General features: G+C 47.9%; 3 protein-coding genes across 5 annotated transcripts in view; 2 read left to right on the forward strand and 1 right to left on the reverse strand.

Moving 5' to 3' along the window:
• Positions 1–4,178, forward strand: part of cep85 (centrosomal protein 85) — a 20,786-nt gene extending 16,608 nt beyond the window's left edge. For all 3 annotated transcript variants that reach the window (XM_061220091.1, XM_061220109.1, XM_061220100.1), the window contains 4 exons: positions 426–476; positions 1,490–1,597; positions 2,751–2,982; positions 3,410–4,178. In XM_061220091.1, the coding sequence (XP_061076075.1) occupies positions 426–476; positions 1,490–1,597; positions 2,751–2,982; positions 3,410–3,573 (555 nt within the window). In that variant the 3' untranslated portion in view covers positions 3,574–4,178. The remainder of the gene's footprint in view (positions 1–425; positions 477–1,489; positions 1,598–2,750; positions 2,983–3,409) is intronic.
• A 397-nt stretch (positions 4,179–4,575) lies between these two features.
• On the forward strand, positions 4,576–10,491 carry LOC133141439 (SH3 domain-binding glutamic acid-rich-like protein 3). The gene is made up of 3 exons (XM_061262000.1): positions 4,576–4,725; positions 6,601–6,768; positions 9,911–10,491. The coding sequence occupies exons 1-3, from the start codon at positions 4,681–4,683 to the stop codon at positions 9,974–9,976; spliced, it is 279 nt and encodes a 92-aa protein (XP_061117984.1). The 5' UTR covers positions 4,576–4,680; the 3' UTR covers positions 9,977–10,491.
• A 524-nt stretch (positions 10,492–11,015) lies between these two features.
• ubxn11 (UBX domain protein 11) overlaps positions 11,016–27,500 on the reverse strand; it is a 28,023-nt gene continuing 11,538 nt past the window's right edge. Inside the window, exons 7-14 of the mRNA XM_061247029.1 lie at positions 24,603–24,711; positions 23,690–23,907; positions 22,477–22,554; positions 21,939–22,197; positions 20,668–20,771; positions 20,516–20,568; positions 13,954–14,073; positions 11,016–12,870 (exon numbers count right to left, since the gene is read on the reverse strand). Of these exons, the coding sequence (XP_061103013.1) occupies positions 12,684–12,870; positions 13,954–14,073; positions 20,516–20,568; positions 20,668–20,771; positions 21,939–22,197; positions 22,477–22,554; positions 23,690–23,907; positions 24,603–24,711 (1,128 nt within the window). The 3' untranslated portion in view covers positions 11,016–12,683. The remainder of the gene's footprint in view (positions 12,871–13,953; positions 14,074–20,515; positions 20,569–20,667; positions 20,772–21,938; positions 22,198–22,476; positions 22,555–23,689; positions 23,908–24,602; positions 24,712–27,500) is intronic.

Below are 27,500 nucleotides of genomic sequence, written 5' to 3' on the forward strand. Positions count from 1 at the left end.
TCCACTGGTTTGAGCAGCAGTGCCGAGCATTAGTTCATTCAGTCACCAGTCAGGTTCAGCTAAAGATACCCTGTGACGTGTCTGCATATGGTTTATCCTCTCAGACAGGTCTTCAGCAAGCATTGCTACATTTTTTAAAGATATATGATTCTAGCAGTCTGCACGACGTTACAACCCTGCCTGGCAAAGCTAGCCAGAGTATATGAAATGAGTCCAGCATTTTTATCGAGCTATACTTGTTATGAATGTGCTACTGAAAGATGGGATTGCATGAACATAACTAACTATAGGCTAGCTACTAACTATAATATACCACTGTCCAAATACTTAGGGACTGCAGTGTGTATATATGTGTATACTCTTACACACGCACTAATAACGCCACTGACCCTGACCTCAGTGTGTTTTCGTACCCTCTGTTTCAGTTGATTGAGAAGCAGCAGAAAATGATGGATCAGATGAGAACACAGATTGGGGTAGGGTTATTCGACGTGTGTGAGTGTGTGAGTGTGTGAGTGTGTGAGTGTGTGAGTGTGTGAGAGTGTGAGAGTGTGAGAGTGTGAGAGTGTGAGAGTGTGAGAGTGTGAGAGTGTGAGAGTGTGAGTGTGTGAGTGTGTGAGTGTGTGAGTGTGTGAGTGTGTGAGAGTGTGAGAGTGTGAGAGTGTGTGAGTGTGTGAGTGTGTGAGTGTGTGAGTGTGTGAGCGTTATGGAACGGCACGAAGCGGAGCAGTTGCATCCCCTAGCTGTGCGGTAACGATATACCACAGGTTCGAGTTCAATAACACTTTCATACAATGGTTACCATATTTTTTTAAAGATTTCACTAAAGAATGACAAGACAACCTTCAAATGAATGTATTTCTAGTGGAACTATGTTTTATGGTAAATGTATTCTTCCACTGAACAGTAGATTATTGGTTGCTAAGCAACAATATTGTGAACGTTAGCTAGCAATAATGTATCCCCACTGCACTAACGTTCGCTAACTTGCTAGTTTGCGTTACGCCTGACGACACTGACACACACAAGTCATTTGTTTTTGTTGTAGATGTTTATCTGGACACTGCCAGATATGTGCAGTTACTTAAATAACTCTGTCGTTACGAGTCATGTATTATAATGTATGTGTGCATAATGTATGTATTGTAGTGTGTGTGTGTCTAGACAGTATATTGTGTGTATAATGTATGTTTTATTTTGTGTGTACGTGTATGCGTGTACGTGTGTGTGTGTACGTGTGCGTGTGCACGTGTGCGTGCGTGTGTGTGTACGTGTGTGTGTACGTGTGTGTGTGTACGTGTGTGTGTGTACGTGTGTGTGTGTGTACGTGTGTGTGTGTGTACGTGTGTGTGTGTACGTGTGTGTGTGTACGTGTGTGTGTGTGTGTACGTGTGTGTGTGTGTGTGTACACGTGTGTGTGTGTGTGTACGTACGTGTGTGTGTACGTACGTGTGTGTACGTGTGTGTACGTGTGTGTGTGTGCACGCAGGTGCTCCATGCTCAGGCTCTGCAGGACGAGGGCGGAGCCCAGGCACTGAGGGAGGAGCTCTGTGGGAAGGAGGCGGAGCTTCTGCAGATGCACCGTGCAGTGAAGGAGGTCAGCGGGGAGATTTATCTACAGCCATTTATCTACAGCCATTTATCTACAGCCATTTATCTAAAGCCATTTATCTAAAGCCATTTATCTAAAGCCATTTATCTAAAGCCATTTATCTAAAGCCATTTATCTGAAGCCATTTATCTGAAGCTTGCTGTTTCATTAGACTGATTAGCATCTTCTAAGACTGTTCTCAAACCACTGAACAATTTGAGCAGACAAAATCAATGTGTTCAAGTAGATTGATTGGTTGATGTCTAACTTTCTGACCATTCAAAATGGTGTCCCACAGGGTTCCATATTAGGTCCTATTTTAAGAACGACTTACATAAACAATTTGGGTTCTGTGTATGCTTGCATGTCCACGAGTATCTGCATATATGTGTGTGTGTTTAATGAGTTTGTGCACAGTCCCCTCCCAAATTATTGGAACAACAAGGTCTAAAGATGTCCATGAGATGACCGAATTTCAGCTTTTATTTCCTGGTTTGTTGTAGATTTGTTAAACAACTTGGAACATATCACCTTTTGTATCAAACCATCCAATTTCTAGGTGAGCAAAAGTATTGGAACATGTGAGTGACAGGTGTTTCTTGTTGCCCAGATGTGTTCAATTTGATTGGTTAAACAGTAAATAGTTCTGAATGTCTATTCTTGGTTTTTGCCGTAAACCAGTCTCTGCGTTCAAGGGTGGCGTTTGAGCGCCCATTACCTTCTGGGAAACACGGGCTGGAGATTCAAGCGGCTACACTGACCGTGATTTTAAAAATGCCTACACACATAATTCAAGCATTTAATCCAAATAATCTCAACTGAAAAAAGTGCTCCTCGAACCCAATTGAGCATGCATTTCACCTCCTGAAGAGGAGACTGAAGGAAAACCCCCCAAAACACACCCCTGAAAGAGGCCGCAGTAACAGCCTGGAAACGCATCACAAAAGAAGAATGCAGTTTGGTCATGTCACTGGGTCGCGGGCTTGATGCAGTTATTGCGAGCAAGGGATGTGCTACCTAAAAATTGGGTGGTCTGGTAAACTAAGGAATTGGCCTTGCTGTTCCAATACATTTTGAGGGGACTGTGTATGTATTATAATGTGTGTGTGTATGTATTATAATGTGTGTGTGTGTGTGCGTGCGTGTCTGCGTGCTTCAGCTGTCTGCGCAGAACCAGGAGCTGATGGAGGGGAAGTTGACTCTGCAGGAGCGTCTGGGCGTGGGGGGGTCAGACCCTGGGGCGCCCCCCTCCCCAGCCGTTGCCCAGCTGACTCAGCGTCTCCATGGCGACCTGTCTGCCTGTCTGGGGGACCTGCGCTCCCTCTGCAACGTGCTGACCCAGAGAGCACAGGGTCACGACCCCAACCTGTCCCTACTGCTGGGGATCACCTGTAAGGGCTGCATACTGTGCTCTACACACTACGTACTGCATACTGTACATACGATTCTCTACATACTGTACTCTACGTGCTACATACTGTACTCTACATACTGCATACTGTACATACTATTGTCTACATACTGTACTCTACGTGCTACATACTGTACATACTATTCTCTACATACTGTACTCTACGTGCTACATACTATACACTACATACTGTACAAGTTACATTCTAATCTACATGCTGCACTATGCTGTACATGCAACATACTATATGCTACACGCTATATCCTATATATACTATCTATATATATATGTATATATATTTGGAACTGGAGTGTTTGAGTGTGCGCTGTGCCTGTTTAACATCTGCGGCAGATGTGTGAGTGTATAATATCTGCAGCCGAGGAGGTAACGTGCTGCTCCGCCCCCAGCACCGCCTACCGGAGCAGAGCCACGTGATGATTGGCTGCAGGTTGAGACTCTGGACAGGAAGTTGTCAGAGGTGCAGCAGTTGCGGCAGGATGTGGAGGATCTCCGCACGAGCATCTCGGACCGCTACGCTCAGGACATGGGGGACAACTGCACCACCCAGTGACCCAGCTGACGCATTCTGTCCAATCAGCCCCATCCATTGCTCATGGGCGCAGAGTCACTGAGTCTCAACACTAAGTATTTATTCAGAGTGCAGCCTCAGTGAGCCACTCTCTTTACATCTGCCTGAATAACCAGCCCTGCCCTGTTCTACCATAACCCTGGCATGAACACGCCCGGGGCGGGAGGGATTAGAGCGAGCCTAACCTAGCGTTGTAAGTTTGGACCCTAGTCAACATTAATAACCGCTTTCCTCCGCAGTATTTCAGTGTGAGGAGCTACAGTATTCGGGTGAAGAAAACAAACTGCTTAAATCCGCCATGAACACCAGCCTGAGCTGCGGAGTCTTCATCCGCTGTTACAGGGTTTAAACGCCGTGGCTCGTTTCTGCGCTGCTGCCGACGGAGCCTTTTCAGACCGTAACAACGTCCAAGTGCCTAAGAACAGCAATGCGCTGAGGTTTCTTATGCAAGACTGCTGTAGGCAAACAAACCAGCCTTCTACCAGAACGTATTTTGTTAAAAATGAAGATGTTTATATTTAGAAATTGTATTATTCTTGACCCATGATTAATTTGTATTTTTTAGAAATAAAGTTTGTTTTCAGTAACTGCCTGAGTTCTTTAGTGACTGTTTCCATAGTTTCAAAAGACCTAAAGACTTATTTGGCACCATTGTTTAAACCAGAAAACGACGCCTGATTTATTCCCATTAAAATAATATTACTGGCCATTGTAGCGTCCGGATGGGACCTTATTGGGAATGTCATTGTTGCGTTAAATCTTGATCCGTTTGTTGTTTAAAGTGCGGAACAGATTTCCGTTTTCTGCGTTTAACCCATTAGCGTTCGGGGAAACCCGCGCTCAAGCGTTTCTACGATTAAAATGATTGCCATCATTTTTACACTCGAGATAACGCGGGAGAATACACTGTTAAGATGGCAACACAACGAAATAAAGGCGTTCTGGTGGTTTTAAATATTGAGGGCCACGCGTTCGAGCCTTTAAGATGTCTGTCCCTTTAAATCGCATGCTGACTAGCGGGCAGGCGCGCGGGCCGGGACATTGTAGAGGAAGAGACCGCAACACAAAGGGATTTTCAGAGCTGCGACTATGGGCGTCAAATTATACTACACTACCGTCACCGCTTCAAGGGAGGTGAGAGCGCACGTTTAAATCTTCGCTGATCATCCGCAATAGACGCATTACTGCGATACTATTTCCTGCTAACTGAATTTGAAATAATTGAGGGGGTTACATTTCAAATAAGACCCACCCAGCGGCTCTGTCCCATCCTCGCTAGCGTTCCAAGGCTCAGCAAGTCGCCATCGAATTGTAATTAGCTAAATGGAAATTTGGTAACGAGCGGCGTGTGCGGTACCTAGCGTTTTTGGGAACCCGAATTCCGATCTGAGACGGGGAATGTTCAGGAGGCTAATTAACGTTACTCCCATCGATACGGCGGCGGAACCATGTCTTACTATTTTCTTCGGTCCATCTAGACCAGTGGACGTGTGTAAATTAGACACTTTTTTTTGTCCTTCACAACCATTAGCTATACGAACTGCGGGGCTTTGGCAACCTGCTTTGTGACAAAAGCATCTAGAATGCAGCTAACTGCTAACCTGCTAACCTGTTACGCTGTTCGTGATCATCATCCAGGGAATCCGCCGCTCACAGGCGATGTGAGAGACTACTGATCCGCACCGCTTTAAAATTTCAATGATTTTATCGGTTAATTTGTTTTAAAGTGCGTTTGAGACCACCACTTTCCTCCGTCGGATTCAGTTCTGTTGGTGATCACTGATCAGATAATTGATGTGTGCCATTTTAATTACTGTGACGTTCGATTACCCAACATGCCACAGCTTGACTTGATAATTATCTTCTCCTTTATTGCCGAATGGAAACGGTAGTAAATAAAAGTTCTTCAGCCCGACTCTTGGATACGTGTGCATAACCACCTGGGCCACCTCGTGGTCCCATATTGCTTTAGGCAATATTGTAATATCCTGTATCAAGTTTAAAGTTTAAGAGCTCTAGAATGTGCAGTTGTCACAGCAGAAGACGTAACATAAAATATAGGTCAGTTGGCGAGGCTAGATGTATTAATGAGTGGTAAGGTACATAATATAGACTGAAATGTACACACATTTTCTCTGTGCGGTGTTTTTTCTGAGTAATGAAATTAAATGTAGCGGCATAAATTCGCAACATGAACAGGGCAGGCCGCGCGCGAGGCCATCGGGCCGGAGATGCGTAATGAAGCGGAGGACTGCAGCGGGGATAATGCTGAATGTCGCGTGCTGAAAGCGGGATTTACGCGCTGAGAGAGGCGCTGTTATCCAGTCTGTGAACCCTACTCCACCCATTAGCTCTGGCCAACAAGAACCAGGGCTCAAGGAGAAAGGCATTTACACTGATCCTGGACTGAATAAATTGCAATAAGTGTGTGTGTGTGTGTGTGTGTGTGTGCAGGGTCCTCAAAGTGTGGAATCAAAAGATGAATAAAACATGAATGGACAAGCTTTTATATTGTGACTGCTTTGTGTAAAATGGTAAGGTATGTATGAATCTAAATACCATGAAATAAGAACCAATTGTCTACTTTTGGGTGGCACGGATGGTGCAGTGGGTAGCACTGCTGCCTCATAGCAAGGAGGTCCTGGGTTCGAATCCCGGTCGGCCGGGGCCTCTGTGTGGAGTTTGCATGTTACTCCGGTTTCCTCCCACAGTCCAAAGACATGCAGGTTAGGCTGATTGGAGAGTCTAAATTGCCCGTAGGTATGAGTGTGTGAGTGAATGGTGTGTGTGCCCTGCGATGGACTGGCAACCTGTCCAGGGTGTATTCCTGCCTTTTGCCCAATGTATGCTGGGATAGGCTCCAGCCCCCCTGCGACCATGTTCAGGATAAGCGGGTTAGGATAATGAATGAATGGATGTCTACTTTTGCCTTATTTGCCTTCAGCATATCGCAGAAATAACCTTTGACCTGCTCTGACCTTTGACCTGCTCTGACCTCTGACCTGGCAGGTGAAGTCCCAGCAGGCCGAGGTCCTGCGCATCCTGGAGAGCAAGAGCATCCAGTACCAGCTGATCGACATCTCTGTGGGCGGGGCCGTGAGGGAGGAGATGAGGGCCAAAGCTGGGAACCCCAGTGCCGTGCCACCGCAGATCTTCAACGATGAGCAGTACTGTGGGGTGAGTACTCTATACCAGCAGTACTGTGGGGTGAGTACTCTATACCAGCAGTACTGCGGGGTGAGTGCTCTATACCAGCAGTACTGTGGGGTGAGTACTCTATACCAGCAGTACTGCGGGGTGAGTGCTCTATACCAGCAGTACTGTGGGGTGAGTGCTCTATACCAGCAGTACTGCGGGGTGAGTACTCTATACCAGCAGTACTGTGGGGTGAGTGCTCTATACCAGCAGTACTGTGGGGTGAGTGCTCTATACCAGCAGTACTGTGGGGTGAGTACTCTATACCAGCAGTACTGTGGGGTGAGTACTCTATACCAGCAGTACTGCGGGGTGAGTGCTCTATACCAGCAGTACTGTGGGGTGAGTACTCTATACGAGCAGTACTGCAGGGTGAGTGCTCTATACCAGCAGTACTGCGGGGTGAGTACTCTATACGAGCAGTACTGCAGGGTGAGTGCTCTATACCAGCAGTACTGCGGGGTGAGTACTCTATACGAGCAGTACTGCGGGGTGAGTACTCTATACGAGCAGTACTGCAGGGTGAGTGCTCTATACCAGCAGTACTGTGGGGTGAGTACTCTATACCAGCAGTACTGTGGGGTGAGTACTCTATACCAGCAGTACTGCGGGGTGAGTACTCTATACCAGCAGTACTGCGGGGTGAGTGCTCTATACCAGCAGTACTGCGGGGTGAGTGCTCTATACCAGCAGTACTGTGGGGTGAGTACTCTATACGAGCAGTTCTGCGGGGTGAGTGCTCTATACCAGCAGTACTGTGGGGTGAGTACTCTATACCAGCAGTACTGTGGGGTGAGTGCTCTATACCAGCAGTACTGTGGGGTGAGTGCTCTATACCAGCAGTACTGCGGGGTGAGTGCTCTATACCAGCAGTACTGTGGGGTGAGTACTCTATATGAGCAGTACTGTGGGGTGAGTGCTCTATACCAGCAGTACTGTGGGGTGAGTACTCTATACAAGCAGTACTGTGGGGTGAGTGCTCTATACCAGCAGTACTGTGGGGTGAGTACTCTATACCAGCAGGACTGTGGGGTGAGTACTCTATACCAGCAGGACTGTGGGGTGAGTACTGTGGGGTGACTACTCTATACCAGCAGTACTGCGGGGTGAGTGCTCAAATTTTACGTTACCAAAAGTAATTGGATAGTTGGCTTCTCAGCTGTTTCTGATGAATCATGCATTTCCCTAGAGTAGGTATAGGAGCTGGTTTCCCTAGAGTAGGTATAGGAGCTGGTTTCCCTAGAGTAGGTATAGGAGCTGGTTTCCTTAGAGTAGGTATAGGAGCTGGTTTCCCTAGAGTAGGTATAGGAGCTGGTTTCCCTAGAGTAGGTATAGGAGCTGGTTTCCCTAGAGTAGGTATAGGAGCTGGTTTCCCTAGAGTAGGTATAGGAGCTGGTTTCCCTAGAGTAGGTATAGGAGCTGGTTTCCCTGGAGTAGGTATAGGAGCTGGTTTCCTTAGAATAGGTATAGGAGCTGGTTTCCCTAGAGTAGGTATAGGAGCTGGTTTCCTTAGAGTAGGCATAGGAGCTGGTTTCCCTAGAGTAGGTATAGGAGCTGGTTTCCCTAGAGTAGGTATAGGAGCTGGTTTCCCTAGAGTAGGTATAGGAGCTGGTTTCCCTAGAGTAGGTATAGGAGCTGGTTTCCCTAGAGTAGGTATAGGAGCTGGTTTCCTTAGAGTAGGTATAGGAGCTGGTTTCCCTAGAGTAGGTATAGGAGCTGGTTTCCCTAGAGTAGGTATAGGAGCTGGTTTCCCTAGAGTAGGTATAGGAGCTGGTTTCCCTAGAGTAGGTATAGGAGCTGGTTTCCCTAGAGTAGGTATAGGAGATGGTTTCCCTAGAGTAGGTATAGGAGCTGGTTTCCCTAGAGTAGGTATAGGAGCTGGTTTCCCTAGAGTAGGTATAGGAGCTGGTTTTCCTAGAGTAGGTATAGGAGCTGGTTTCCCTAGAGTAGGTATAGGAGCTGGTTTCCCTAGAGTAGGTATAGGAGCTGGTTTCCCTAGAGTAGGTATAGGAGCTGGTTTCCCTAGAGTAGGTATAGGAGCTGGTTTCCCTAGAGTAGGTATAGGAGCTGGTTTCCCTGGAGTAGGTATAGGAGCTGGTTTCCTTAGAGTAGGTATAGGAGCTGGTTTCCCTAGAGTAGGTATAGGAGCTGGTTTCCTTAGAGTAGGCATAGGAGCTGGTTTCCCTAGAGTAGGTATAGGAGCTGGTTTCCCTAGAGTAGGTATAGGAGCTGGTTTCCCTAGAGTAGGTATAGGAGCTGGTCTCCCTAGAGTAGGTATAGGAGCTGGTTTCCCTAGAGTAGGTATAGGAGCTGGTTTCCCTAGAGTAGGTATAGGAGCTGGTTTCCCTAGAGTAGGTATAGGAGCTGGTTTCCCTAGAGTAGGTATAGGAGCTGGTTTCCCTAGAGTAGGTATAGGAGATGGTTTTCCTAGAGTAGGTATAGGAGCTGGTTTCCCTAGAGTAGGTATAGGAGCTGGTTTCCCTAGAGTAGGTATAGGAGCTGGTTTCCCTAGAGTAGGTATAGGAGCTGGTTTCCTTAGAGTAGGTATAGGAGCTGGTTTCCCTAGAGTAGGTATAGGAGCTGGTCTTGATTGCCTTTGGAGTCTGTTATTGGCGTTTATCAAGGAAGCCATTATGAGGCTGAGAAATAAGAAGATGTTTTGGATCATTGCCTTGCTGGGGGATGAGTATTGTGGTTGTACCACTATCCAAATACTTACAGACTGCACTCTGTGCATTGGCCTTGTAGAACAGGACCTCAGGGCCTGCTTCAGTCAACCCAGCGTGGAAAAAAACAACTAATAGCTAATTTTTTTTAAATCCAAAACAAAATAGGAAATCTATTGCTCCAAAAGGCTGTTCAGAAAAGAGAAAATAACTTATTTATTGAAACCACACAGCTTGTCAATAAGTCTTTTGTGTGGATTTTGTTGCATGTTGTGTCTGAGTTTGGCTCTTTTGGGTTTGGGGCGGCCTGTGGCCTCGTGATTAAGGTGCTTGACTGGGCTGGTGGCCCCTTGAGCAAGGCCCTTAACCCCACATTCCTCCAGGGGGTTCAGCCTTGTCTCTTTGGATAAAAGCGTCGGCCTGTGTCACTGATGTAATGGCTGCTTCTCCCTCTGCAGGATTACCAGATGTTCTCTGAAGCGGTGGAGGAGGACACCGTGGATCAGTTTCTGAAGCTGGCTTGAGCCCCCCCACACCACTCTGTCCCCCCACAGGATAAATGCCAAAAACAAGACCCCACCCCCACACTCAACCCTGACCCCTGACCCCTAAAACCCTGACCTGGACCCTGCTCATCAGTATTAGTTTCCCTGTGCCTGTCTGTGTTGGGCCAATCCCCCCAATTTCCAAATTCAGGACAAGGATCCTGTCAGTTTGGGAGCCCCCTCCACCTCTCAGTGATTCATCTGAATCTCAGCTGGATCGGTACAAGGCCATTAGCCAATCCAGGGTTTTACTACCTTTTTACCACCAAACCTAAAGAGCGTCCAGCCCCCGTCCGTGTGTCTGTCCGTGTGTCTGTGAGTCCCTCTCTCTCTCCACTGAAACGCAGTAACTGAGACTATGCACTAAGACCAGCTACGCCCGCCTGTTCCGCATCCTACTCCTGGAGATCAACTTCTGTCGAGGCATTGTGTTTATGATGCCATTCTTCCCCCCGCTGCTCCATAGAGCCCCCCCCCGCTGCTCCATAGCAACCCCCCCCCCCCCGGATCAGAATCAGAGTTCCTGTCCTGCTGTGTAGCTCCCTCTCAGGTCTCTATCCCAGCCCCCTATCCCAGCCGGGCCCCCTATCCCAGTCCCCTATCCCAGCCCCCTATCCCAGCCCCCTATCCCAGTCCCCTATCCCAGCCCCCTATCCCAGCCCCCTATCCCAGCCCCCTATCCCAGTCCCCTATCCCAGTCCCCTATCCCAGTCCCCTATCCCAGCCCCCTATCCCAGTCCCCTATCCCAGCCCCCTATCCCAGCCCCCTATCCCATCCCCCTATCCCAGTCCCCTATCCCAGCCCCCTATCCCAGTCCAAACCCCTCCTGTGTGTCTGCCTTTACCCTAACCCTAACCCTAACCCTAACCCCAACCCTAACCCTTTACCCAATACAGCAGGAATCAGGCTGACAGGAAGTGGAATCAAACAAGCTCATACTGGTCTCCACATCAACAAAGTTTACGCAGAAACTGTCTACGAACTAAGGAAAGGGTATACCCCTGGTTCAGCCCTACAGTTGGAAAGGGTTTTAATAGAAAGAGCCAAATCATCAAACCAGTTCTTTGATTTATATTTTATTCCCTGACCACATACAATAAATAATGGTGTATTTTGTGGAATATGAGTGCTGCTGTAAAGTTACTGAAACGTTGAGGCCGCCCACATTAACCCTAACCCTAAACCCTGTTACCCTAACCCTAAACCTAAACCTAAACTTAACCCTAACCCTGTTACCCTAACCCTAAACCTAACCCTAACCCTGTTACCCTAACCCTTCTACATAATAAAACAAACACTAACTAAAAACACTAAAAACTGCATATATGCCATTAAGTGCAAACAATGTGGTATAATATATGTAGGAGACAGGGAACACAATTAAATGTAGACTAGCACAACATATATACAACATTAGAAATCACAGAGAGACAGACACACACCTGGTGGCTCATTTCCTTCACCATGGACTTGAGGCACTAGAAATATCAGGCCTTCAAACAAATAATAACTGGACACCGGAGGAGAGACGCAGGTTCGAGAAACACTGGATTCTCAAACTTAGCACTCTATTTCCAAGAGGACTGAACCAACGCACATAGAGCACCGACACAAGAGGGACCAAATTCTTCCTACTTAAAGGCTTCAGTACCCTGAATGGCCAGTGCAAACTTTTATTTCCCAAGAGGCCCTAATATGGGACAACTTGGGAAATCAGATTTCTTACTTACCTAACCCTGTTACCCTAACCCTAACCCTGTTACCCTAACCCTAAACCCTGTTACACTAACCCTAATCCTGTTACCCTAACCCTAAACCCTGTTACACTAACCATAACCCTAACCCTGTTACCCTAACCCTAAACCCTGTTACCCTAACCCTAACCCTAACCCTGTTACCCTAACCCTAAATCCTGTTACCCTAACCCTAACCCTGTTACCCTAAACCCTGTTACCCTAACCCTAACTCTGACCATAAACCCTGTTACCCTAACTCTGACCATAAACCCTGTTACCCTAACCCTAACTCTGACCATAAACCCTGTTACCCTAACCCTAACTCTGACCATAAACCCTGTTACCCTAACCCTAACTCTGACCATAAACCTTGTTACCCTAACCCTAACTCTGACCATAAACCTTGTTACCCTAACCCTAACTCTGACCATAAACCCTGTTACCCTAACCCTAACCCTGTTACCCTAACCCTAACTCTGTGACATTCCATCTTCACTGCTTTGCCCTTTTTGGCCAAAAACAATCTGTTGTCTTCCAAGAAGATAATAAATATCTGGTGAAACTATTTGTCATTGTGGTGAGCAGTGATTTCCATGGTAACATTGACATCATGATGAGAACCAGTCCTGGAGGGGGCGCTGTGCTGCAGGTTAAACTCCAGTCCTGGAGGGGGCGCTGTGTCTGCAGGTTTAACTCCAGTCCTGGAGGGCCACAGTGTCTACAGGTTTAACTCCAGTCCTGGAGGGGGCGCTGTGTCTGCAGGTTTAAATCCAGTCCTGGAGGGCCACAGTGTCTGCAGGTTTAACTCCAGTCCTGGAGGGCCACAGTGTCTGCAGGTTTAACTCCAGTCCTGGAGGGGGCACTGTGCTGCAGGTTAAACTCCAGTCCTGGAGGGCCGCAGTGTCTGCAGGTTTAACTCCAGTCCTGGAGGGCCACAGTGTCTGCAGGTTTAACTCCAGTCCTGGAGGGGGCACTGTGCTGCAGGTTTAAATCCAGTCCTGGAGGGGTCATGGTGGGGTCGCAGCAGCAGGGTAGTGTTGGACGTTAGGCCGCAAGCTCGCAGAGTCTGAGAGCGGTTGTCATAGCGACAGGAGGGGAAGGTGCTGATGATGTCGTATGCCTCTGTTCCAGGGCCTCTGCTTAGAGAGAGGGAGGGGTACAGCTCAATAAACACAATCTGACAGCAGCAGTCAGGAAAGTAGGGATGACAGCAGAGCTAAATGCACGCACACACACACATACACACACACACACTCACACACACACACCCCCACACACACACACACACACACACACACACACACACACACACACACACACTCACACACACACACACACACACACACACACACACACACACACACACACACACACTCACACACACACACACACACACAGAAATGTAATGCGATCTGAGCTCTGGGAGTGCAGGCCATCTGCACCTGTCCATCTCACCTGCGTACAGGTACCCTGTCCATCTCACCTGCGTACAGGTACCCTGTCCATCTCACCTGCGTACAGGTACAGGTAACTCACACCTGTGTGTCCAGGTATTCACACCTGTGTGTGTCCAGGTAAGGCTCAGCTGTGTGTGTCCAGGTAACACACCTGTGTGTGTCCAGGTAACTCACACCTGTGTTTGTCCAGGTAACTCACACCTGTGTGTCCAGGTAACTCACACCTGTGTGTGTCCAGGTAACTCACACCTGTGTTTGTCCAGGTAACTCACACCTGTGTGTCCAGGTAACTCACACCTGTGTTTGTCCAGGTAACTCACACCTGTGTGTCCAGGTAAGGCTCACCTGTGTGTGTCCAGGTAACTCACCTGTGTGTGTCCAGGTAACTCACACCTGTGTGTGTCCAGGTAAGGCTCAGCTGTGTGTGTCCAGGTAACTCACACCTGTGTGTCCAGGTAACTCACACCTGTGTGTGTCCAGGTAACTCACACCTGTGTTTGTCCAGGTAACTCACACCTGTGTGTCCAGGTAACTCACACCTGTGTTTGTCCAGGTAACTCACACCTGTGTGTGTCCAGGTAAGGCTCAGCTGTGTGTGTCCAGGTAACTCACACCTGTGTGTGTCCAGGTAACTCACACCTGTGTGTCCAGGTAACTCACACCTGTGTGTGTCCAGGTAAGGCTCACCTGTGTGTGTCCAGGTAACTCACACCTGTGTGTGTCCAGGTAAGGCTCACCTGTGTGTGTCCAGGTAAGGCTCACCTGTGTGTGTCCAGGTAGTTGCGCAGCTGCCCAACCGTCTCGGAGGGCAGCATTCTGAGGATGAAGCTCTGCCCATCCTCCACCCTCACCTTCAGCACTATGACATCATCACCGGGGGACCTGTGGGTAACAGGTGTACACTGACTGTGCAGTGATCACCTCACTGCAGGTATGTTCCAGTACAGCATGTGTATCACCATAATGCAGGTGTGTTCCAGTGTAGGTGTTAGGCAGGTATGCTGTAGTATATGTGTTTACTGTAGGTGTAGGTGGGTGTGTAATAATGTAGGTGTGTTATAGTGTAGGTAGGTGTGTGCAGGTGTGTTATTGTGTAGGTAGGTGTGTGTACAGTGGGAGCAATACTTATTTGATCCCTTGCTGATTTGTAGGTTTGCCCACTTACAAAGAATGGAACTGGAAGGTAGAATTGTAATCATAGGTACATTTTAACATTGAGAGACAGATTATCACAAAATAATCCACAATAACAACATCTTATAAATTTTATTAATTTATTATCGTATTTTTGCATGAAATAAGTATTTGATCCCCTACCAATCAGCAATAATTCTGGCTCCCAGAGACCATTTAGTTTTCCATTAAGAAGCACTCCTAATCTCAACTCATTACCCAAAACACCTGTGTCAACTCGTTACATCGTTATGTAGCTGTATAAAAGACACCTGTCCACACAATCAATCAGATTCCAACGTTTTCACCATGGCCAAGACAAAGGAGCTGTCTAAGGACATCAGGGACAAAATTGTAGACCTGCACAAGGCTGGGATGGGCTACAAGAAAATAAGCAAGCAGCTTGGTGAGAAGTTAACAACTGTTGGAGCAATTATTAGAAAATGGAAGAAAGTCACCACCAATCTCCTTCGGTCTGGGGCTCCACGCAAGATCTCGCCTCGTGGGATATCAGTGATCATGAGAAAGGTCAGGGATCTGCCCAGTACTACACAGGAGGAGCTTGTTAATGACCTGAAGGTAGTTGGGACCACAGTCACGAAGAGAACCATCAGTAACACACTACACCGTGAAGGATTGAAATCCTGCTGCGCGCGCAAGGTTCCTCTGCTGAAGAAGGCACATGTACAGGCCCATCTGAAGTTTGCCAAAGAACACCTGGATGATCCAGAGGAGGCTTGGGAGAAGGTGATGTGGTCAGATGAGACCAAAATTGAGCTATTTTGCATCAATTCGACTCGCTGTGTTTGGAGGAAGAGAAATGCTGAGTACAACCCCAAGAACACCATCCCCACTGTGAAGCATGGAGGTGGAAACCTTATGCTTTGGGGGTGTTTCTCAGCTAAGGGGACAGGACGACTTCACCGTATCGAGGGGAGGATGAATGGGGCCATGTACCAGGAAATTTTGGGCGACAACCTCCTTCCCTCAGTGAGAGCACTGAAAATGGGTCGTGGATGGGTCTTCCAACATGACAATGACCCAAAACATATGGCCAAGGCAACAAAGGAGTGGCTCAAAAAGAAGCACATTAAGGTCCTGGAGTGGCCTAGCCAGTCTCCAGACCTAAATCCCATCGAAAATCTGTGGAGGGAGCTGAAGCTTCGAGTTGCCAAGCGACAGCCTCGGAACCTTAAGGATTTGGAGAGGATCCGCAAAGAGGAGTGGATCAAAATCCCTCAAGGTCTGTGCAAACCTGGTGAAAACTACAACAAATGTCTGACCTCTGCTTGCCAACAAAGGTTTCTCCACCAAGTATTAAGTCCTATTGTTCTATGGATGAAATACTTATTTCATGTGAAAATATATTACATTTATATGATGCTGTTATTGTGGATTATTTTGTGATATTATGTCTCTCAATGTTAAAATGTACCTATGATTAAAATTCTACACAGTTCCATTCTTTGTAAGTGGGCAAACCTACAAAATCAGCAAGGGATCAAATAATTATTGCTCCCACTGTAGGTGTGTTATAGTGTAGGTAGGTGTGTGCAGGTGTGTTATAGTGTAGGTAGGTGTGTACAGGTGTGTTATAGTGTAGGTAGGTGTGTGCAGGTGTGTTATAGTGCAGGTAGGTGTGTGCAGGTGTGTTATAGTGTAGGTGTGTGTTATAGTGTAGGTAGGTGTGTGCAGGTGTGTTATAGTGTAGGTAGGTGTGTGTTATAGTGTGTGTAGGTGTGTTATGGTGTAGGTGTGTGCAGGTGTGTTATAGTGCAGGTAGGTGTGTGTTATAGTGTAGGTAGGTGTGTGCAGGTGTGTTATAGTGTGTGTTGGTGTGTTATAGTGTAGGTGTAGGTAGGTGTGTGCAGGTGTGTTATAGTGTAGGTGTGTGCAGGTGTGTTATAGTGCAGGTAGGTGTGTGCAGGTGTGTTATAGTGCAGGTAGGTGTGTGCAGGTGTGTTATAGTGCAGGTAGGTGTGTGCAGGTGTGTTATAGTGTAGGTAGGTGTGTGCAGGTGTGTTATAGTGTAGGTGTAGGTAGGTGTGTGCAGGTGTGTTATAGTGTACGTAGGTGTGTGCAGGTGTGTTATAGTGCAGGTAGGTGTGTGCAGGTAGGTGTGTGCAGGTGTGTTATAGTGTAGGTAGGTGTGTGCAGGTGTGTTATAGTGTAGGTGTAGGTAGGTGTGTGCAGGTGTGTTATAGTGTAGGTAGGTGTGTGCAGGTGTGTTATAGTGTAGGTAGGTGTGTGCAGGTGTGGTATAGTGCAGGTAGGTGTGTTATAGTGTGTGTTGGTGTGTTATAGTGTAGGTGTAGGTAGGTGTGTGCAGGTGTGTTATAGTGTAGGTGTGTGCAGGTGTGTTATAGTGTAGGTGTGTGCAGGTGTGTTATAGTGCAGGTAGGTGTGTTATAGTGCAGGTAGGTGTGTGTAGGTGTGTTATAGTGTAGGTAGGTGTGTGCAGGTGTGTTATAGTGTAGGTAGGTGTGTGCAGGTGTGTTATAGTGTAGGTAGGTGTGTGCAGGTGTGGTATAGTGCAGGTAGGTGTGTGCAGGTGTGTTATAGTGCAGGTAGGTGTGTGCAGGTGTGTTATAGTGTAGGTGTATGTCGGTGTGTGCAGGTGTGTTATAGTGTAGGTAGGTGTGTGTAGGTGTGTTATAGTGCAGGTAGGTGTGTGCAGGTGTGTTATAGTGTAGGTGTGTGTAGGTGTGTTATAGTGTAGGTGTATGTCGGTGTGTGCAGGTGTGTTATAGTGTAGGTAGGTGTGTGCAGGTGTGTTATAGTGTAGGTAGTTGTGTGTAGGTGTGTTATAGTGTAGGTAGGTGTGTTATAGTGTAGGTGTATGTCGGTGTGTGCAGGTGTGTTATAGTGCAGGTAGTTGTGCGCAGGTGTGTTAAAGTGTAGGTGTATGTCGGTGTGTGTAGGTGTGTTATAGTGTAGGTAGGTGTGTTATAGTGTGTGTAGGTGTGTTATGGTGTAGGTGTGTGCAGGTGTGTTATAGTGCAGGTAGGTGTGTGTTATAGTGTAGGTAGGTGTGTGCAGGTGTGTTATAGTGTGTTATGGTGTAGGTGTGTGCAGGTGTGTTATAGTGTGTGTTGGTGTGTTATAGTGTAGGTGTAGGTAGGTGTGTGCAGGTGTGTTATAGTGTAGGTGTGTGCAGGTGTGTTTATAGTGCAGGTAGGTGTGTGCAGGTGTGTTATAGTGCAGGTAGGTGTGTGCAGGTGTGTTATAGTGCAGGTAGGTGTGTGCAGGTGTGTTATAGTGTAGGTAGGTGTGTTATAGTGTAGGTGTAGGTAGGTGTGTGCAGGTGTGTTATAGTGTACGTAGGTGTGTGCAGGTGTGTTATAGTGCAGGTAGGTGTGTGCAGGTAGGTGTGTGCAGGTGTGTTATAGTGTAGGTAGGTGTGTGCAGGTGTGTTATAGTGTAGGTGTAGGTAGGTGTGTGCAGGTGTGTTATAGTGTAGGTAGGTGTGTGCAGGTGTGGTATAGTGCAGGTAGGTGTGTTATAGTGTGTGTTGGTGTGTTATAGTGTAGGTGTAGGTAGGTGTGTGCAGGTGTGTTATAGTGTAGGTGTGTGCAGGTGTGTTATAGTGCAGGTAGGTGTGTGCAGGTGTGTTATAGTGCAGGTAGGTGTGTTATAGTGCAGGTAGGTGTGTGTAGGTGTGTTATAGTGTAGGTAGGTGTGTGCAGGTGTGTTATAGTGTAGGTAGGTGTGTGCAGGTGTGTTATAGTGTAGGTAGGTGTGTGCAGGTGTGTTATAGTGCAGGTAGGTGTGTGCAGGTGTGTTATAGTGTAGGTGTATGTCGGTGTGTGCAGGTGTGTTATAGTGTAGGTAGGTGTGTGTAGGTGTGTTATAGTGTAGGTGTATGTCGGTGTGTGCAGGTGTGTTATAGTGTAGGTAGGTGTGTGTAGGTGTGTTATAGTGTAGGTGTATGTCAGTGTGTGTAGGTGTGTTATAGTGCAGGTAGGTGTGTGCAGGTGTGTTATAGTGTAGGTAGGTGTGTGCAGGTGTGGTATAGTGCAGGTAGGTGTGTTATAGTGTGTGTTGGTGTGTTATAGTGTAGGTGTAGGTAGGTGTGTGCAGGTGTGTTATAGTGTAGGTGTGTGCAGGTGTGTTATAGTGTAGGTGTGTGCAGGTGTGTTATAGTGCAGGTAGGTGTGTTATAGTGCAGGTAGGTGTGTGTAGGTGTGTTATAGTGTAGGTAGGTGTGTGCAGGTGTGTTATAGTGTAGGTAGGTGTGTGCAGGTGTGTTATAGTGTAGGTAGGTGTGTGCAGGTGTGGTATAGTGCAGGTAGGTGTGTGCAGGTGTGTTATAGTGCAGGTAGGTGTGTGCAGGTGTGTTATAGTGTAGGTGTATGTCGGTGTGTGCAGGTGTGTTATAGTGTAGGTAGGTGTGTGTAGGTGTGTTATAGTGCAGGTAGGTGTGTGCAGGTGTGTTATAGTGTAGGTGTGTGTAGGTGTGTTATAGTGTAGGTGTATGTCGGTGTGTGCAGGTGTGTTATAGTGTAGGTAGGTGTGTGCAGGTGTGTTATAGTGTAGGTAGTTGTGTGTAGGTGTGTTATAGTGTAGGTAGGTGTGTTATAGTGTAGGTGTATGTCGGTGTGTGCAGGTGTGTTATAGTGCAGGTAGTTGTGCGCAGGTGTGTTAAAGTGTAGGTGTATGTCGGTGTGTGTAGGTGTGTTATAGTGTAGGTAGGTGTGTTATAGTGTGTGTAGGTGTGTTATGGTGTAGGTGTGTGCAGGTGTGTTATAGTGCAGGTAGGTGTGTGTTATAGTGTAGGTAGGTGTGTGCAGGTGTGTTATAGTGTGTTATGGTGTAGGTGTGTGCAGGTGTGTTATAGTGTGTGTTGGTGTGTTATAGTGTAGGTGTAGGTAGGTGTGTGCAGGTGTGTTATAGTGTAGGTGTGTGCAGGTGTGTTTATAGTGCAGGTAGGTGTGTGCAGGTGTGTTATAGTGCAGGTAGGTGTGTGCAGGTGTGTTATAGTGCAGGTAGGTGTGTGCAGGTGTGTTATAGTGTAGGTAGGTGTGTTATAGTGTAGGTGTAGGTAGGTGTGTGCAGGTGTGTTATAGTGTACGTAGGTGTGTGCAGGTGTGTTATAGTGCAGGTAGGTGTGTGCAGGTAGGTGTGTGCAGGTGTGTTATAGTGTAGGTAGGTGTGTGCAGGTGTGTTATAGTGTAGGTGTAGGTAGGTGTGTGCAGGTGTGTTATAGTGTAGGTAGGTGTGTGCAGGTGTGGTATAGTGCAGGTAGGTGTGTTATAGTGTGTGTTGGTGTGTTATAGTGTAGGTGTAGGTAGGTGTGTGCAGGTGTGTTATAGTGTAGGTGTGTGCAGGTGTGTTATAGTGCAGGTAGGTGTGTGCAGGTGTGTTATAGTGCAGGTAGGTGTGTTATAGTGCAGGTAGGTGTGTGTAGGTGTGTTATAGTGTAGGTAGGTGTGTGCAGGTGTGTTATAGTGTAGGTAGGTGTGTGCAGGTGTGTTATAGTGTAGGTAGGTGTGTGCAGGTGTGTTATAGTGCAGGTAGGTGTGTGCAGGTGTGTTATAGTGTAGGTGTATGTCGGTGTGTGCAGGTGTGTTATAGTGTAGGTAGGTGTGTGTAGGTGTGTTATAGTGTAGGTGTATGTCGGTGTGTGCAGGTGTGTTATAGTGTAGGTAGGTGTGTGTAGGTGTGTTATAGTGTAGGTGTATGTCAGTGTGTGTAGGTGTGTTATAGTGCAGGTAGGTGTGTGCAGGTGTGTTATAGTGTAGGTGTGTGTAGGTGTGTTATAGTGTAGGTGTATGTCGGTGTGTGCAGGTGTGTTATAGTGTAGGTAGGTGTGTGTAGGTGTGTTATAGTGTAGGTGTATGTCAGTGTGTGCAGGTGTGTTATAGTGTAGGTAGGTGTGTGCAGGTGTGTTATAGTGTAGGTAGTTGTGTGTAGGTGTGTTATAGTGTAGGTAGGTGTGTTATAGTGTAGGTGTATGTCGGTGTGTGCAGGTGTGTTATAGTGCAGGTAGTTGTGCGCAGGTGTGTTAAAGTGTAGGTGTATGTCGGTGTGTGTAGGTGTGTTATAGTGCAGGTAGTTGTGCGCAGGTGTGTTAAAGTGTAGGTGTATGTCGGTGTGTGTAGGTGTGTTATAGTGCAGGTAGTTGTGTGTAGGTGTTATAGGTGGCTGGTACCTGGGGTTCTGGAGGGCAGGGGTCTCTATGATGGTTTGGGTGCAGGTGGGGTTCTGTGTTTGGGGAAAGAGTTGTGATGATGTCACACAGTGCTTACAATGACATCACTCTCCAAAGTTGGGCGTGGCTCTGAGCTGGGGGCGGGGTCTTACCTGCATGTCTGCCTTCAGAGAGGCGCGGATGTCAATCACTCTCCCCGCCTTAATCACCGTCTGTGGAAGCTTGTTCAGGAACTGTTCCATGGAGAGTTTCCCTCCTCCAGAGAAAACAGACCAATCTTCACCAACACAAATCACTCTCCACTGAACCAAATCACTCTCCACTGACCCAAATCACACTCCACCAACGCAAATCACTCTCCACTGACCCAAATCACACTCCACTGACCCAAATCACACTCCACTGACCCAAATCACACTCCACCAACGCAAATCACTCTCCACCGACCCAAATCACACTCCACTGACCCAAATCACACTCCACTGACCCAAATCACACTCCACCAACACAAATCACACTCCACTGACCCAAATCACACTCCACCAACGCAAATCACACTCCACCAACACAAATCACACTCCACTGACCCAAATCACACTCCACCAACACAAATCACACTCCACTGACCCAAATCACACTCCACCAACGCAAATCACACTCCACCAACACAAATCACACTCCACTGACCCAAATCACACTCCACCAACGCAAATCACACTCCACTGACCCAAATCACACTCCACCAACGCAAATCACACTCCACCAACACAAATCACTCTCCACTGACCCAAATCACACTCCACTGACCCAAATCACACTCCACCAACACAAATCACTCTCCACTGACCCAAATCACACTCCACTGACCCAAATCACTCTCCACTGACCCAAATCACACTCCACTGACCCAAATCACTCTCCACTGACCCAAATCACACTCCACTGACCCAAATCACACTCCACCAACGCAAATCGCACTCCACCAACCCAAATCACACTCCACCAACCCAAATCACACTCCACCAACACAAATCACACTCCACCAACACAAATCACACTCCACTTGACCAAAATCACTCTCCACTGACCCAAATCACACTCCACTGACCCAAATCACACTCCACCAACGCAAATCACACTCCACCAACACAAATCACTCTCCACTGACCCAAATCACACTCCACCAACGCAAATCACACTCCACCAACGCAAATCGTAAATCACTCTCCCAAATAACTCTCCAATGAACCAAATCACACTCCAAAGAGTATCTCTCTCCACTGTATCTCACTCCTCCTTTTTCTATCTCTACTAATCAATCTAATCAATGCATCTCTCCCTGTGTCTACTTATCCCTCTAGGTAATCAATGCATCTCTCTGCAGTGTCTGTGACAGAAGTGATGTGAGGATGACTTCACTGACCTGTTGACTGATGTGTGTCGTGCACGGCTCTCCTGGGGGCGTGTCCATCGTGCACGGCTCTCCTGGGGGCGTGTCCATCGTGCACGGCTCTCCTGGGGGCGTGTCCATCGTGCACGGCTCTCCTGGGGGCGTGTCCATCGTGCACGGCTCTCCTGGGGGCGTGTCCGTTGCTCTCAGCTCCGCCCACAGCTTTCCCCTCTCCTGGGAACTCTGCCCCCACGGGTCTCTCCTTAAACTCCTCCTCCCTCCTATCCGTCACCTGAAATTACACAAACAAAACAAAACAAAACATAACATAACATAAAGAACCCTTAATTGTACCTACTGCCTAATTAGCTAAATAGAATCTAACACCGTATCAAGCCTGTTCTTGAAATCCCCCAGTGTTTCACAACACAACACAACCTGCTACAGCTCTGCAAAACAGTCTGCTACACATAACTGCTACAACTCTATACAACACACAACACAACCTGCTACACAACCACAAACACACACACACACACACGCACACACGCACACGTACACACACACGCACCTGGAAGGGAACTCCATCTGGAAACTGCTCCTGCAGCTCAGAAGGGAAGTATCCATCCATCAGGTCCAGCATGCATTGCTGTAATCACATGACCAGTGTGTCAGCTGACCGAGCAGAACAGCTCTGCCGCAGAAACCCACTTCCTGCATAGGCCGTGGCTCACATCCTGTTGCACATCACACTGAACACTCTTCTCCATGTTCATCACATCACACTGAACACTCTTCTCCATGTTCATCACATCACACTGAACACTCTTCTCCATGTTCATCACATCACACTGAACACTCTTCTCCATGTGCATCACATCACACTGAACACTCTTCTCCATGTGCATCACATCACACTGAACACTCTTCTCCATGTTCATCACATCACACTGAACACTCTTCTCCATGTGCATCACATCACACTGAACACTCTTCTCCATGTTCATCACATCACACTGAACACTCTTCTCCATGTTCCTCCACACCTTTCAAACGGGGGCGGAAATGTATAAACGCCAAAAACATTCCTCAGACAACATCCTGTCCTTCAAATCATACTGCTCCTTCTCATCATACTGCTCCTTCTCATCATACTGCTCCTTCACGTCATACTGCGACAACACTGCGGTGCTGTGCAGTGTGAATGACTTCACTGTGGAAATCAGCAGAGGATGGGCCAGGCTGATCACTGTTTGAGGGGTTTGTTTACAGAGGATGGGCCAGGCTGATCACTGTTTGAGGGGTTTGTTTACAGAGGATGGGCCAGGCTGATCACTGTTTGAGGGGTTTGTTTACAGAGGATGGGCCAGGCTGATCACTGTTTGAGGGGTTTGTTTACAGAGGATGGGCCAGGCTGATCACTGTTTGAGGGGTTTGTTTACTTCCTGTCCCCTGGGGGCTCAGGGCTGGTACTGTTTCCTTCCCTTTTATGGGACAGTCTGCTGTGGAAAGCGCTCGACAAATTACAGCCATAATGCACACAATGAATAAGGCTAGATCTTTCACTGAACTTGCTTTCAACAGTTTACATAGCCAAACGACACCATTCCAACATGAGCACTGCAATACATATAAAGGTCTGGTAGGTACTGGGATTTACCAAACAAAGGTTCCCAGGCGTGCCACTATTAATACATAGTTTAAACATCTAATAAGACACATTCAAACAAACATACTTTGTAGCTTGGGTGTGGTAGGGGGCAGTGGGGGTGTGGTAGGGGTACCTGTGTGCTGGGATCGTGGTAGGGGCGGAAGGGCCCATGGAACAGGACGATGCCGTTGCTGTAGAGGGTGAGGGGGATGGAGGGGCGCTGGGCCAGCCTGGCCCCCCCAGGAGTGAGCTGCACGTGGGACACCCCCTCCCCCGCCACCACGTTCAGCTCCTGCACGCACCGCACCACCAGGTCAAAGTTCATCTGGAAGCCCTGCCGCCCTGGAACATCTGCAAAGAGAGGAGCCAGAAACGTTCCCCAGTGCAGAAACTGTTAGCATTAGCACACCCAGTGCAGCGACTGTTAGCATTAGCACACCCAGTGCAGCGACTGTTAGCATTAGCACACCCAGTGCAGCGACTGTTAGCATTAGCACACCCAGTGCAGAGACTGTTAGCATTAGCACACCCAGTGCAGCGACTGTTAGCATTAGCACACCCAGTGCAGAGACTGTTAGCATTAGCACACCCAGTGCAGAGACTATTAGCATTAGCACGCCCAGTGCAGAGACTGTTAGCGCTAGCATGCCCAGTGCAGAGACTGTAAGCCTTAGCACACCCAGTGAAAAGAGTGTTAGCATTAGCATGTCCAGTGCAAAGAGTGTTAGCATTAGCATGCCCAGTACAGAGAGTGTTAGCATTAGCATGTCCAGTGCAGAGAGTGTTAGCATTAGCTTGCCCAGTGCAGAGATTGTTAGCATTAGCATGCCCAGTGCAGAGAGTGTTAGCATTAGCATGCCCAGTGCAGAGAGTGTTAGCATTAGCATGCCCAGTACAGAGAGTATTAGCATTAGCATTTCCAGTGCAGAGAGTGTTAGCATTAGCATGCCCAGTGCAGAGAGTGTTAGCATTAGCATGCCCAGTGCAGAGAGTGTTAGCTTTAGCACATTCAGGTGCACAGGAAAGGAGGGAGCAGGTTCCTGTACCTGGCTGCTGTAGGAGTGGCCCACGCCATACTTCCTGTTTGGTCTGTGCCTCCTCCTGTGGAACGCCCCTGTTCCCCACCCACACCATGTCGTAGTCATTCAGGAACCGCTGAGGATAACACACACACACACATGAACAAATGCACACACACGCGCACACACACACAAACACACACGCACACACAAACACACACGAACACACACACACAAACGCACACACACAAACACACACATAAACAAATGCACACACAAACACACACACGCGCACACACACACAAACACATGCACACACACAAACACACACACAAACACACATAAACAAATGCACACACAAACACACACACAAACACACACATAAACAAATGCACACGCGCACACACACACAAACACACATGCACACACACGAACACACACACACAAATGCACACACACACTCAAACACACACACACAAATGCACACACACGCACACAGACACAGGAAGCATGTTATTGTACAGAAACAGAAGTATGAGTCACACAGGAGAAATGAAAGTGCTATCTGCTCTCACTCATCTCCTGCTAACAAACAAACACACACACACACACACACACCACACACACACACACACACACACACCACACACGCACACACAAACACACACACACACACACACACACAAACACACACACGCACACACGCACACACAAACACACACACACACACACACACACACACACACACACACACACAAACACACACACCACACACACGCACACACAAACACACACACACACAAACACACACACACACACACGCACACACACACCACACACACACACGCACACACACACACACACCACACACGCACACACACACACCACACACACACACACACACACACACACCACACACACCACACACGCACACACAAACACACACCACACACACACACACACACACACACAAACACACACACCACACACACACAAACACACACACACACAAACACACACACGCACACACAAACACACACACGCACACACACCACACACACACACACGCAAACACACACACACACAGACGCACACACACACACACATAAACAAATTCACACACACACACACTCACAGACACACCACACACGCACACACAAACACACACACACACACACACACACACACAGACGCACACACACACACACAGACGCACACACACACACACACACAAACACAAACACACACAGACGCACACACACACACACACCACACACGCACAAACACACACACACACAGACGCACACACACACACACTCACACACACCACACACGCACACACACACACACAGACGCACACACACACACACATAAACAAATTCACACACCACACACACACACACACAAACACACACACACACACATAAACAAATTCACACACACACACACACACACACACACACACACAAACACACACACACACACACACACACACACATAAACAAATTCACACACGCGCGCAAATGGATGTGAAACACGGATGTGGATGTGGCCCTGCTAGCACCAGTACAGGGGACATGCATCAACCACCACCTAAAAGTGGAGCCACTCTAAGCCATAAAAAGTGACGTGCATAAAATGAAGTAGGCCTAATTGATCCCATTGACTCGCTAGTAAACATTTACATTACATTTACATTTGAGTCATTTGGCAGACGCTTTTAATCCAAAGCGACTTACAAGTGCATAGGTTCTACCATAAGTCAGAGCATCACATCCAGAAACTAGCAAAATACACAGGAAATGCTGTTCTAAACATAGTTGTCATCAGAAGTGCATTTTTTTTTTTTTTTTTTTTTTGGGGGGGGTTAGACAAGGATAGGGATATCAGAAAGGAGGGGCAGGGGAAATCAGGAGGGAGGACTAAGGTAGAGTTTGAAAAGGTGGGTTTTGAGTCTACGTCGAAATAGGGGGAGGGATTCTGCTGTTCTGACAGTGGTAAGCAACTCATTCCACCACTGAGGAACCAGAACGGAAAACAGGCGTGAACGTGCAGCTCGACCGCCAGGTGCACGTAGTGAGGGAACCGTAAGGCGACCAGAGCTGGCAGACCGGAGTGGTCTAGCTGGGGAGTAGGGAGTGATCAGGGATTGTATGTAAGGTGGGGCAGTCCCCTTAGCAGCCTGAAATGCCAACACTAGGGCCTTGAAACGGATGCGTGCGGCAATAGGAAGCCAGTGGAGGCCAATGAGAAGCGGGGTGACATGAGCCGACCTGGGCTGACTGGTGATCAGGCGGGCTGCAGCATTCTGGACCAGCTGGAGGGGCTTGATGGCACACGCTGGGAGACCGGCTAGGAGGGAGTTGCAGTAATCCAGGCGGGAAATGACGAGCGCCTGGACTAGGAGCTGGGTGGCTTTCTCAGTCAGGAGATGACGGATACGGCGTATATTATACAGAAAGAACCTGCAGGTTCTGGCAGTGGAGGATACTTGCGGAGCCAGGGTGAGGCAGTTATCAAGAGTCACCCCAAGATTCTTTGCCGTATGGGAGGAGGAAACTACAAAGTCCTCAACAGTCAATGAGAGGTCGATTGACGGAGAGGACTTAGCAGGGATGTAGAGAAGCTCAGTTTTGGCAAGGTTGAGCTTCAGGTAATGGGAAGTCATCCACGCAGAGATATCAGCCAAGCAGGCAGAGATCCGTGTGGTGATTTGGGTGTCGGGGGGGAAGGAAATGAAGAGTTGGGTGTCATCAGCGTAGGAATGATAAGAAAAGCCGTGGGAAGAGATAACAGAACCAAGAGACATGGTGTATAGCAAACCTCCCTTTGGAGGTTTTCCGGGCTCGTCCAACTGGGCGGAGACCCCGAGGGAGACCCAGAGCCCGCTGGAGAGATTATATATCTCTCCTGGCCAGGGAACGC

Source organism: Conger conger, chromosome 1, assembly GCF_963514075.1.
Source record: "Conger conger chromosome 1, fConCon1.1, whole genome shotgun sequence".
In the NCBI taxonomy this organism is placed as follows: Eukaryota; Metazoa; Chordata; class Actinopteri; order Anguilliformes; family Congridae; genus Conger; species Conger conger.